Genomic DNA, 14046 nt, shown 5'->3' on the forward strand with positions numbered 1-14046 from the left:
TGTGTGTGTGTGTGTGTGTGTGCTTCAGTGTGTGTCAGTGTGTTTCAGCGTGTTTCTGTGTGTGTGTTAGTGTGTTTCTGTGTGTGTGTTAGTGTGTTTCAGTGTGTGTGTGTTTTCAGCATGTGTCTGTGTGTGTGTCAGTGTCTGTTCACTGCGCTCACCTACCGGAAATAGATCTCTCTATAGGTATACTGGGTTTACGAACCATGTAGCCTGGCTACACATATAAACCTCTTTCCTGGCCCTTTCCGACGTCCACCTAGCCAGTAAGCGTTGAGTCAGGGCTGTAAGCCTCTGTGTTCCTCGGTAATCTACCCCCACGTATTGTATTAGTACACCCAGCTGAACCCCATGAGGCCTGGCTTACAGTCATCTGTACCGTCTGGAGACTACCATGAAGGGGGAAGCTAGGCTTTATGCGTGTGGGTGGAAACCATACTCTCTTTGACATTTATGTAACATCCCAATGCCTTTTGAAGGTGGAGCTGGAAATAGGGGATGATGATTCACACGGGGGAGAAAAAAGTGCAAGCGCAGCTTGTCCCAACAGCCGGCTAGCTAACGAAGTGGTGTTAGCAAGAAGCGGAGGTTATTCCAATTTTCACCATCGGCCACAAAGCCAGCTGGCTAACACACTTCTGCTAGCATGAAGCGGAGGTTATCAAAGCAGCCGCCACCGGCAACAAAGACATCTAGCTAACGAGCTAGCGCTAGAGTGAAATGGAGGTTTTAGGCGTCGATTGCAATAACATTGCAATCTCACATCATGACCTAAACTCAAATACTTTTTTAAAGGATGGATTAGATTAGAAGACAGAAGCAAAAGTGACAGAAAAGTGACAATTAAGAGGATTTTAACATGACAATTTAAAAATAATTGAATTAAGAACAAAAGTGTGGTGAGATGGTGCAATATAGATAATGTATTTGACTTATAATGTATTTCTTAATGTTAATTTGACTTGTCAAAAATAATTATTATTGAATGTGTTACTATAAAGGTTAAATATCCCTTATCATACATTGTTTCCGGGGGAACACAAAACATTATTTAACAAGTGTTCCATTTTGCGAGGCGATTGCAAGAAGCTGAGTCATCCCATAATTGTATTACTGAAGACATCCGCTCGGACGGCTGGTGAAAAAGGACAGATGCGGTCCCGGCGACTGCGGTCTTGTCCCGGCGCTCTGACCATAGTATGAACCTCTTTGAAGCTTGACGTGATACTGTGTTTGAAGTGGATGTCTTTCTTGTCCACCTTTCTTGGCCAATGACGGCGATTACTCTTTTATGAAGACTGTTTAGCTCGAGGGGCTTTTTTATTGTGACAGACGCATCCAGCGGGGGGTTCGCTTTAGGTATTAAAAGACAGGAACTTGATTCTTGTACTAAGACATCAATTGCGAGTAGGTAACCAAATGCCTTGATTTTTGTTCTCAGCCCTCCAGCCCAAATTTTACCGCATCATGTTTGCAAGCTAGCCAATAAATTAGCGTTTATATTTTACATTTTTTGCATCACTGACTTTCAAGTGATTAAAATGAATCACTTCTCATTATCACTTGTTGTTCATAACATATACATATTTTTATTCACATAACCTAATAAAACACAACTGAAACATTAACTCTGCTAGCAATGCAACACAATACCGCTAAGACTAATTTCAGGGACAAGACACAAGCCAAATGGGAGCAAAGCAGGCTGAAGACTTGGTTCCTCACTCCAAAGCTAACATTTTCACACAACATGTTCATCTTTGCACAACAAAATTGTAAATTCATGTTTTTCGCCCAACCGACTAACCTACTTATCAACACTGGCATCCATTTGTTAAAAGTTAAAAGGACATAGACTTTTCTTTGTCATCACAACATCCTCAACAGGTTTGCCATCTGTCTTTTGACCTCGCTCTATTCAAACCCACTAACTATTCACTTTCATCATTTTCTCTGTCTGTCTGTCTGTCTGTCTGTCTCTCTCTCGCTCTCTCTAGGTCACCCACCCAGTCCTCTGAACAAGGTCAACCTGACGTTGATCACCATAATCACCTGCGTGGTCGCAGCCGTCTTCGCCACGCAGAACCCGTGCACGCTGTCCGTCAAGGTCACCCTGCACGTGCCTGAGCACTTTGTAGCAGACGGTAAGTGTTTTGGTTACTTTTCGTAACGCATTCAAATGTGAGTGGGATCCAGAAAAGCACAACCAGAAGGTAGTGGGTTGGGTTCAAACCCTGACGTCAGCAGATTTCTGCCTTTAGGCTTCCTTGAGCAACATTCCCTCAATCCCACCTGCTTGTGATTGGCCCATATCTTCACCGTCAGTCGCTTAGAGAAAGTTGTGTTCAAACCAACGTAAAATGGTAAAAACTGTGTATTTGTTTGGAATTTCACTGTGTGTTTCGAATTTAGTTTTTACTTCCTCCTCTTGTTTTCTTTCATAATAACCATTTTAGCCACCATGTGTTGCTTAATGTACAACAGGTGTGCATCCTCACCCAGCCACAGAGTCAAATCAGTACGACTCGGTTCACGTCCACACACACACACACATACACACACACACAGACACTCCACAAGCTATTATCACCATTTCTTCGGCCCACTAGAAACCACGCCAGGTCAGACTTTAGTTAATGGTCCGAACTAATGTGCTAAAACTTAATTGGGCACATTGAGCTTCAGTGGGCCGACAATGGAGACATACATCACACACTTATACTCCTTCACCGCACTGAATCACTGTCCAAGTAACGTCCCAGACACTCTCTCAGGACTCCCCTTTATAATGATTTTGCCTTCCGAGAGATAAACAACAAGTCAACACCCAAGGCGTTGTTGTAATAAGCGCTGCTGTGCGACAAACGACACCGTGACACAATCTCCCAGTGAGCAGCGAAACCAAAAAAGAAGCTGCAAACTTGGAGCTCGTGGGGTGATTTCATATGCGAGGTAATCAACGGGCGACCATAAGCCAGTGTACTGCGCACTTGTCCAATTGATTGAGGCCATTTTAAAAGCCTGGGGGGGGGGAGAGGGGGTGGGGGGGAGGGGTGTTGTGTGTGTGCATGTGTGTGTGTTGGGGGGGAGTGGGGTGGAGCAGAGTGATAAGAAGCATTCATCCGTAGCTAGGGAAGTTGGCAGGTTAGCAGAGGAGTCGCTATGTCCTTAAGCCCTCGCTCTGTAGGAAGAAGGAGAGGAGAGATGAGAGGGGAGAGAGAGGGCACTGGAGGGAGGGAGAGTGAGGGGGTCAGCGAGAGAGAGAGGCAGAGCAAGAGAGGGGGCCAAGAGCGCGCGTGTGTCTGTGTGTGTGTGTGTGTGTACGTTTGTGTGGGTGTGTGTGTTTGTGTGTACGTGTGTGTGTGTGTGTGTGTGCGTGAACATGTTTGTGTTTGTGTGAGAAAGAGATAATAGATAAACAGAAAGAGAGGGCGAGAGACATGGGGAAAGGAGAGAGAGGACGAGAGATAAAGCGTTGAAGAGATATCGGGTGAGACACGGAGGGAGAGAGATAGACAGAATGAGATGGATAGACAGAGAGAGAGAGATCGGAAGAGATACAGTATATGCGGGACAGAGAGATGGCTAGACGGAGAGATAGAGGGGGAGATAGTGAAAGAAGGGAAGCTGGCAATGGAGGGAGAGCTTTTGAGGAAGTGGAGAGATTAAGCAATTAAGGCAATTTAATTAAGGGCAGGTCAAACCTTCCTAATGCTACGCATCCACACAGTGTGCTGTGACCTCCACGGTCCTGTCCATGCAGGCGCACACAAAGCCATGTGCTCAAATGCATACTAACGTACCTAAAGAGCTACACACCCACGCAAACTCACACACACAGACACACACAGGGACGTAAACACACGTATGCACATATCCATACCTGACACACGTTCACACACACACACACGCACACACACATTTCCATCCCATCAGCTCCTCTGATGAACAGCAGTGTTGGCATGGGTCTTTCTGAACGTCTACACATTTTACAAGTGTTTTCCACAGTGCTAATGTCACTTACGTCCTCTTTTCATTCCATCCTCATAATGTTCTTACAAGGTTCCTAAGGAATCATTCAGTAGGCAGGGAGAAAGGCCAGCCCACGGTAAAACTAGCTATGTAGCCAAGCCCTTGACGTCAGGCTGCTGTGTGGGTGTATTATGTGCTTTCTTATTGAGTTCTCTCAGCCTTGACGGGAGAAGGTCAGTCGTCCATCAGACCCTGTTGAATGCCACCTAGGTGGATTCACGTTGATCCTAAGGGACACCAGGACACATGTTGGCGTGGGGAATGATAAGAGTGTTATTTTAACCATCCTCACCGATTCATAATCACAAATATTAACATGTTCAATATTTACCATCCGATATCCTGTGCTGTGGGGGAAAACACGACAACAGACCAGTCATCAAGCAGGCAGTTGATGACTGGTGGGAAAGATGATGGACGATACCAACAATTTAGAAGCCATGGCGGCAAAAGCAAACTTCCGAAATGGAGTAACAGCCTGCTGAGTTAAAATATTTCTGAAAAAACGACTGCAAAAGCTCGCATGGCTAGTTCTTCCTGACCGTCGTTTGCCATTATGTGTGTTTTTGTTTGTTTACCGTATCCGGTCGGCAAAAAGCCATTATTGTTTACCTCTAACACGGAACCGTCGCAGCTCTGTTGTCATTCGGCTAGATTCCGCCCCTCACGATCTGATTGGCCTTTCACATTCTCTGTTTCCAGCAGCGAAAAACGACGACAGAAGGCTAGACCTCCCTGGCTGCAAATTCAATTTGCTGCCGCTAGGGGTGTCTAGATTTCTAGGCTAGATGATGACCACATACTTAAAGGAATGTATGGCTGACCGTCCTTACCATAAAAGGAGCTCTTATGTGCATGCTGTGGGCGGTCATACCATATGGAAAACAGTTTCATTTGTGAGAATAAAAAGACCGGGATCTCATAACCCGGCAGTGTCTTTGCAAACCTCACTCGGCTTCGTTGTTTGCTTGTTCGCAGGTAGCAAGAAAGTCTCTTGTCATACTCGATCCGGACTCCTCGATTCCTCATGCTCTCTTAGTTAGGTGAAGTGATAGAATTTGGTTATTTTCTACCACAGTAGATACTGCATGTAGTCACACACAGTTTCTAAATTTGAATTTTTTTACCCATTGTTTATTGCACAGCTGGGTGTTTGTTGAATGCAGAGAAGGTGGTCAATACTGACTTGTCAGAACACTTACTGAGCGTGTGGTGACGGCTGGTTTAGCCTGTGTGCATTGATTTCCCCGTGCACCACAGGTGTGCAGCCTCGCCCAGCCCCAGAGTCTAATCAGTCTGACTCGATTCAGGTGGGGCTGCTTAAACCAACCATCCACCCCACTCACTCCACCATTATAGCGTTTCATATTACTCTTTAAACAAGTTTGTTCTTCAGACCAAGGAATTTTGATTTGACAAGAAGCAGCCCATGACTGCTGATGTGGAGTATAACTGCACCGGGACTTTTAACTTTACATGTATCACTTGCTTTACAACTGTTTCTAATAACTGCTACCAACATTACCGATGGTAAGCTGGTAACTCAACGGAATCACACATGCCACCGAAGGAACTGTCAACAGACTCTTATTTCACTGGCTGTACGATGGATAGACCTTTATACAAAGTAGCTGGCCTACATCAAGTAGCAAGCTACTCTGCAGGAAATTGTTTATAGGTTGCTTGGCAACAGTCCAGTCCCAGTCCAGTTGCAGAACTATTTGTGTGGACAGAGCCAAATGAATGATTGAATAAACAAACAAACATAATCTGTTGACTAATAAGTGGCGCTTGTAGAAGTGTATAAAAAAAAGCAACATCCCATATGAGGTTGTGGTGTTAAACTGCATATCAGCAAGGCTTTGAGTCTGTCGTAGGTTTGAGGCTGCGGGCCGCGTGTTACAGATAATCACAGCAGATAGTGAGTATAACAACACTTCCTCTCGTGTGATATTGCTTCCATGCATTATTATTTTGATACGCTGTTTAGCAGTGTGTGAGTTGTGAAATGCTGCGTTGACTACTGTGGTGCGAACCTATGTTGGAATAGGGTTTGATTCAACGTTGTCCCATTTATGTTTTCAGATCCTTTTTTTTTTTATCCTTGAACGCTGTTCAAGGATAATAGATCGTAGTCTGTGGAAACTCCATTCAATTGCACAAAAGAAACCACGTGAAAAAACTCACACTGTAAATAAGCACTTTTCTTTTGCGATGATTCTAACTATTCACAAGCGAGCCAGACTATCTCCCTCCACTCATCGCGAGTAGAAATCACCTCCGGAGCCGACCAGCCCTGCCATCAATTAGATATAATGCCTTTATTGGTCCGAGATTGGTGGGGAATTATAGACACGCCAGCATCGGCCATGAAACAGTGTTCACCGGCTAGTTTGTGAAATGATATAGCCACTGAAGGTAATCTCTGCAATCCATTAACCTGAGCCATCTCATCAATATCCGCATCGTGTGCCTTAATTGCTAATTGCTTGTTTAAATGACGGCCCAATCTGGAGGTTAATTGAAATCACAGCTAAATCTCAGAAGAAAGCCAGAGTTATTCCTCTACCTGTGTTTATTCAGCAGCGGTGCTCACCACAGTAGCCTCCGTCTGACCTCAAGAGAGATGGCTTATTTTCTGTGTGCGTGTGTGTGTGTGTGTGTGTGTGTGCGCCTGTGTGTGTGCCTTCTCCTTCCAGGAAGTAGTTTTGTGGTGAGCATGGGCAGCTTCCTGGATGTTTCAAATTGGCTGAACCCTGCCCAGCTGACCCTCTACTACCAGACTAACTCGTCCACCCAGTGGGTGAGAGACTACTGCGGCCAGCGCACGACGGAGCCCTGTGAGCAGCTGTGTGACCAGGAGACAGGTGAGTGTCTTGGGACACACACACACACACACACACACGCACGGATAAACTTCCATGCATGGAAATACACACTTGCATACAACAACAGATAGACACACACACACACACACACCGAACACACACACACACACACACACACACACACACACACACACACACACACACACACACACACACACACACACACACACACACACACACACACACACACACAGACATGTTTACAAAGAAAAACAATATTAGCATTCCTCTTGAGGAGATCTGAATGGATTGAATATTTACAAAATGAGCACACAGACACACAAAAAACCACACACACACACACACACACACACACACACACACACACACACACACACACACACACACACACACACACACACACACACACACACACACACACACCATGGTCTCAACTGCATTCCAAACCAGCAGTCTCCAGTGTACCATTACGGTGCATTTGGCTGAAATAATTTTAATAATTAATGAATATTTTTGTATGTATTATTTGAACCTCCAAGGTTTAAGCACAGGGACCTAATGGTCACAGTTAGCCGCCGTCATCTCTCTCTCTCTCTCTCTCTCTCTCTCTCTCTCTCTCTCTCTCTCTCTCTCTCTCTCTCTCTCTCTCTCTCTCTCTCTCTCTCTCTCTCTCTCTCTCTCTCTCTCTCTCTCCACATCACTCGCTTTCTCTCTCTGACCTTGTTGAGATCTCCATGCATTGACGGCAGTCAGAATACACTGGGCTGCATACTCGCTATTTTGCTAAGCAATCCATTAACAAAAATACCCAACTCTCACATTTGAAGGAGCCTCTCAAGGGGCTGGTTGGGGGCGGGGGGTGCTTCAAAGCCTGCAGATTATGCGTTATCACGAGTGACGATCGACTCCTCCCAAAATTAAGTAAACAGTGAAAGGTTAGCCGGAGCGGAGGTGATGCGGGCCACACACACACACACACACACACACACACACACACACACACACACACACACACACACACACACACTCACCGTGAGCACTCTGCACAGAGGAGGGTGTGCTGAGGCATCGGAGCGGTGGATCCAGATAGAGACCCTGCTGGGGGTTCTAGCGGTGTTTAGCAGCGTGCTTATGGCAGCGCATGGTTATGCTTATGGAAGTATGACGCAGGGGGTGAGCGGAGTCCACTTTGAACTTTAAGGGGGGGGGGGGTTGTAACACGAGCCGGTGGCGTCGTTTTATTTCGGATTGGGGGAGTTAAGTGGCCCCAGTGCCCGTGCAGCACCTGCGCGTTGCGTTACCACCCGGGCGGAGAGGGTGTCTGCAGGGGAGGGTACCACCGGTGCCCTCCTACTGGGAATGATATTTCCAGCTACGTCTCGCTCACCGGGACCAAGGGATATTTACGAGGAAATTGCATTATTCACTCTAGAGATCACACACATAAACACACACACACATACTCACAAGGACACGCACGCACACACTCGGACACACACACACTGACACACGCGCACACACAGAAACAAACACACACACAGACAACCAAACACACACGCACACTCACACATCTACCCACACCTACACACAGAAAATACCTACTCACACCTACACGCACACACATAAACACACAAAACAATGCCTCATCATTTAAATTCACACAGTCCCATAATAATTACAGCTATAATAATCATAACCAGACCTTTTTGCCCACAGGGCAATGTGGCAAACATAAAAGCCGTAATTTGTATTTTTTCTTCTTTATGCTAGCGAGCTTGCAGATTGTCAATGCCCTTATTTGGTTGTTTGGTAGGGAAAGTAAGAAGCCAGGTGTGAGACCAAAAATAGAAAGTAAAAAGAGGACTGGACATTTAACGTTTGAGTTTGTTTATGTAATGTTGTTTTCTGTGCTATTCTGGGACCATACAGTAAGGAAGGAAGGTATGGAAGGTTAGCACCTTGGCTTACCTACGCCATTCTGGTGTCACTGCTGGTCCATTAGGAGTACAACACATTGGCTTGTCCTAATTCGGAAGAACTCATCCCAAATTATAATCTAGATTATAATATAAATGATTATAATCCTCTCATGTATGAAAATGGCATATTTGTGTAATTGCTGTACACTGTGTGGGAATATGTCAGTTACCCCGATGGAAAGATTATAAAGAGGAACTAAAACAATTCAATCAATATTAGCAATAATGTCTCGATTTTAGTTCCACTGCGGTGTGTGAAGTCTGCGTCCTTGTGTTGGTGTGTGTGTGTCTGCGTTTCTGTCTTTTTGTGTGTGCGTGTGTGTGTGCGTGCGTGTGTGTGTGTGTGTGTGCGTCCATGCTTTCAATCGTGGATGTGAGAGAGTGCGACAGAGACAATGTAAGGGAGCTGGTTGTGATAACGTTTCAGCTGCGTTGGGTTCCCTCTCCTTGGAGGAGCATAAGACAGGGTTGAAGGAGTTCTATATTAACAGACTGCTACAGTTACTCTCAGTTCTACTCTCTTACGACTCTGCTGCCAGGCGTCTGAGCGTTAGAGGAGAACCCCCCCCTCTCATCGGTTCACGTTCTGCCACGATTGCACCCGGGAGTCACCTTATAGCTGCACCATCTCTCTATGCTTCACCTCGTGTTGTACTTAGATGCAGTTGATTACCGTGCAATATTATTGTGTTTGGATCGTGATTATTATTTGTGTTTTATTTGTATTTTTTATCATTTATCTGTTTTTTTACACAGACCTTGTGAGGTTTGTGTGTGTAAGAGAGATAGATGAGAGGTTCCTTGTATACCCCATAATGTCATAGTTAACAATTAGGTTGCAATAGGTAGGTATTTGTTTACAATGTTGTTTACAATGTTTACTCCATTTAGACTCTGTTCAAATCCCTTCACTTGATTTAAGCCATTTAAAGATCCCATGGCATGCTACTTTATGGATGCTTTAATAAAGGTATTAGTGGGCCCCTAACACAGTATTTGAAGACGTTCCCGAAAATTCAGCCGTGGTGCAGAATTACAGCCCCTACGAGCCAGTCGCACATTGAGCTTTTCCCAAACGGGCCGTTTCGGTGTCTGTAGCTTTAATAAAAATGAGAAGGAGAGAGGCGGGTCAAGTAGGATGGTAGGGGTGTGGCCCTGAGCAGCTTGCGGATACGGTAGTACCATGTGGCTCTGTTTACATGTAACGCAATGGCGAGGCGCACATAGCCTTTGGCCGTGTTCTGTAAATATTCTAGAACACTCCGGGTGCTCTGGCGGGAGTCCTGGAGCTCTATATCTAAATAATATCATATTATACGTAGATATCTATATCATATAATACATATTATCACGGACAAAGCTGTGTGCGCCTCCAGACGATATTATGAATCATAAACGACTGCGTTGGGTTCTCCGACGTCTGTGGTTCTGAACCACGACATGGAGGAGAAAGGGATTGTGGCCCGCGATTGTATCCCGCCGGAGCCCCACTGCCGAGGCACCACCATCTCGGGAAACGGGCAGCGGGCAGCGCCGAGGCGTTGGTGCCTCGCGGCAGCGGGGCTCCTGCGGGAGACAATCGCGACAACTCCCTTTCTCCTCCATGTCGCGGTTCATGTACTTCAGAGAGTCAAAGCCAAAGTCCCTTTCCCCCAATTCCTTCTCCACCATGGCTGAGATAACCCTACGAGTCTCGTTGTGGATATACCAGAGACGTCAGAGAACCCCGACGTGTTATGCGCCATAACACCAACAGCAGAACGGTTATCGAAATAACACAGAAGTGTGCAACACTCGTAGCTCATCGTCGGGCCAAATTCTTTGGCCGGGAAAAGCAGAGAAGGGGAGGTAATATTTCCCCGTATGACGACATTTGGGGAAGAATTCCAAATCTGCGTGTCTAAGCTTTGTTTTTTCAAAGGCAGAGAAGGATACCTAGTGCTCGTTTTACCCCTAGCGCCATTTCTAGCTACTGGGGGACCATAGTCAGGTAAGGGGAACTCATATTAATGTTAGAAAACCTCTCGAAGTGAAATTTTCATGCCATGGGATCTTTGACATTTCCTTACGTCTTAAACTATGTGGCTTTACCATAATATAATTTCAACCTCACTTTGCACTTCAGCACTCGCCGCCTTTTCTGCGGGAATTGCATTTTCTAGTGCTCAGTAGTTGTCATATAACTGGCCCTTTTGGGGCTATTCGATATGAGGCCACAATGACAACTCCTGGGGAACATTAAGAACATTCTTTAAAGTCGCTGAAAGGTAATGAATAGCACGTCACTTTATAGACGTCTATGACAATTCTACGCCTTTACATGAGAGCTTTGGCTTTAAATCGTAAAACGTTTAAATCCAAAATAGACTATTACTATACATCTAGGAACCTATTCTCTTAGCCATTTAGTGGTATACTGAACGTATACCGTGTACCGTAATAATGTCAATTTGGGGAACATTAAAAGCCCTGCATGCTACTCCATGAATGTGACTGAATACTGAAAGCCTATGTACTAAGTAATCAAATCAGTCATAGTAATCTAGAAGTGATCTTGTTAGTAGTGCTAGTATTAGAAGTATTAAGTAGCATATATATCGTTAACATAATGTGCTGAAAGTAAGATTAAAAAGTCCCCCCCCTCTCTTCTCTCCCAATCTCCTAGTTTGTCCACCATAGAGACGTGTTGCATTTCACGCACCTGTGATTGACAGGCAAGATGAACTAGCTGACCCAATCAGGGAAGATATGCCCTGATTGGTCAGAAATGTCCCAGAGGCGGTCTATAATCTAAATTGGCTAATACAGACGCAGGCACAGTCACCTTGAAAACGATTTTCACACAGCACATTTCATTCACTGAGAGCTGACGAATGGCTTTGGCATTTCTTACAAATAACAAGCAAATAACGGCTCTCAGTTCTCACCTGCGGCACCTTAAGAGCTAAAACAGTGGCACACACACATCACAGTGGCATTAACTGGTGCTGTCCTCATGAAAGCCAGTGATGTGCATCTTAAGATCATTACGGTGGATTACAGGCGGTAATGTATGGGGAATGTATGTAGAGCTAGCCAAGGGCACGGGGGAGGCCAATGCATAATGTAATACTGGGTCAGACGCTCCCCATTGCACTGGCTACAAACCATGGTGTCAGCAAGCACACACACACGGACACTAACACACACACACACACACACACACACACACACACACACACACACACACACACACACACACACACACACACACACACACACACACACACACACACACACACACACACACACACACACACACTTATCATGCAACTTGCAGGGCTTTCGTTCTGCATTTTTGTATAAAGAACATCTGAATCCATGATGTTCATGTCAGTTTTCTGTATAGATATATATTTGAAAATGGCAAATGGACAATTGTGATACGGTTGGGGATCATTTTAATTGTCCACTCCCTCACCTTTGGATTTATGTGTTTATAAAAATAAACTGCAGGCTGATATCTGCTAGAAAAATAAAGTCTTCATCACATATACTGGTGCTAGGTTAAACACACACACTCACACACACACACACACTCACACTACATCTGATAAGAGCTGAGAACATCTGCTTCTTGGCTTATCTGAGAAGTAGGATGTAAATAGTAAGGTGTGTTTGGTCGCGGCCCGGGCATGCACAAAGACAACACAATGCAGCAAAACAAACCTGGGGCTGCTGCGATAGTCACAGAGAGCGGGGAAGGGGGCTGATGATATGTAAGGGATATGCATCTGTTAGCACAATGGCCCTGGTTATGCAATCGAGCGGGTCAAACAATGGGGCTCTGACAGAGATAGATAGATAAGAGTGTTAGACAGAGCGGTACATTAGAGGGAGGGAGGGAGAGAGGGAGGGAGGGAGAAAACGGTGAAGAGGAAGATGGAGAGAGGGATCGAGAGAGAGATGGAGGGAGAGAGAAAGCGGTGAAGAGAGAGAGGGATAGAGAGATGGTGGGAGAGAGAGCGAGAGAGAGAGCGATGGAGGTAGAGAGATAGGGAGAATAAACAAATATTTGCAGGGATAAGAAGTTCTGCACATGCACTAGAAGAATGTACTAACTTTGAATGGCGGCGGTTTCTTTTCAGTTAAACGTACACTTTTTTATGCGCAGAGATAAAATAACAAGCATTAAAAATAAGACATTGTGCACCACATCCATCTCCAATAAAGTCTCTCTCGCTCTCTCTGCAACTCTCTCGCACACACACACACACACAGAAATACACGCACACACACACACACACACACACACACACACACACACACACACACACACACACACACACACACACAAAAGGCTGACACAACTACCATTCACACCTACACACAACAAACATGACTTCACCATGCAAACACAATCACTGTCTTCAATCAAGCCAGCGAGACCACTGCTGTTCAACCAGGTCATCAGGTGGACCACCTATCAGTCACTCGCCGCTGCCATCCGCCACCAATGTCACTATCGGTGAGCGTCCCGCTTGGACGAAACCCAGCTTTGTATTACCCCAGGGTTCGGGGTGATCAATCCACCAATGTGGAGGTGTAGATATTAGAACAGAGGTCGATGTATGGATGGACTGGGTCCACATGGATGGACTGGTTGACCTGGCGGTCAACCAATGGGTGAATGAGGTGCGATTAACCACAAGGTGATATAATGCAAATTAAATTAAATTACTGAGTGAAATAATAGACGTTGTACGTGCCTGTATCTAGCTGGCCAGTAAACGCTAGATACCTCTTCTCCAACCCCCATTATTTATCTTGCTCTCTCTCGCTATCTAGTTGTCTTTCTCTCTTCTCTTCATCCCTCTCTTATTCTCTATCGCTTTCATTCTCACTCCTTCGCTCCTTCTCATGATCAGTGTTATCCCTTTACATTTTCACCATTTCCCTTTCATTAGTCTCTCTCTCTCTCTCTCTCTCTCTCTCTCTCTCTCTCTCTCTCTCTCTCTCGGAATCTCCCTTTACTCCCCTCTCTCTGTCTCTCTCTCACACACACACACACACACACACACACACACACACACACACACACACACACACACACACACACACACACACACACACACACACACACAGTCCCCCACAACAGCACATTCTCCAGCTCCGCCAGAAGAATTCCCATTAAATCCCCATCCACC

The 14046-nt window shown here is 45.4% G+C and overlaps 1 protein-coding gene across 2 annotated transcripts in view; it reads left to right on the forward strand.

Annotated features, from left to right (window-relative positions):
* The window catches only part of LOC130372422 (astrotactin-2-like), a 270954-nt gene that overhangs the window by 120975 nt on the left and 135933 nt on the right, over positions 1-14046 (forward strand). For both annotated transcript variants that reach the window (XM_056578419.1, XM_056578420.1), the window contains 2 exons: positions 1998-2144; positions 6732-6899. In XM_056578419.1, coding sequence (XP_056434394.1) covers positions 1998-2144; positions 6732-6899 — 315 coding nt within the window. The remainder of the gene's footprint in view (positions 1-1997; positions 2145-6731; positions 6900-14046) is intronic.

This window comes from Gadus chalcogrammus, chromosome 19 (assembly GCF_026213295.1).
Source record: "Gadus chalcogrammus isolate NIFS_2021 chromosome 19, NIFS_Gcha_1.0, whole genome shotgun sequence".
NCBI lineage: Eukaryota > Metazoa > Chordata > Actinopteri > Gadiformes > Gadidae > Gadus > Gadus chalcogrammus.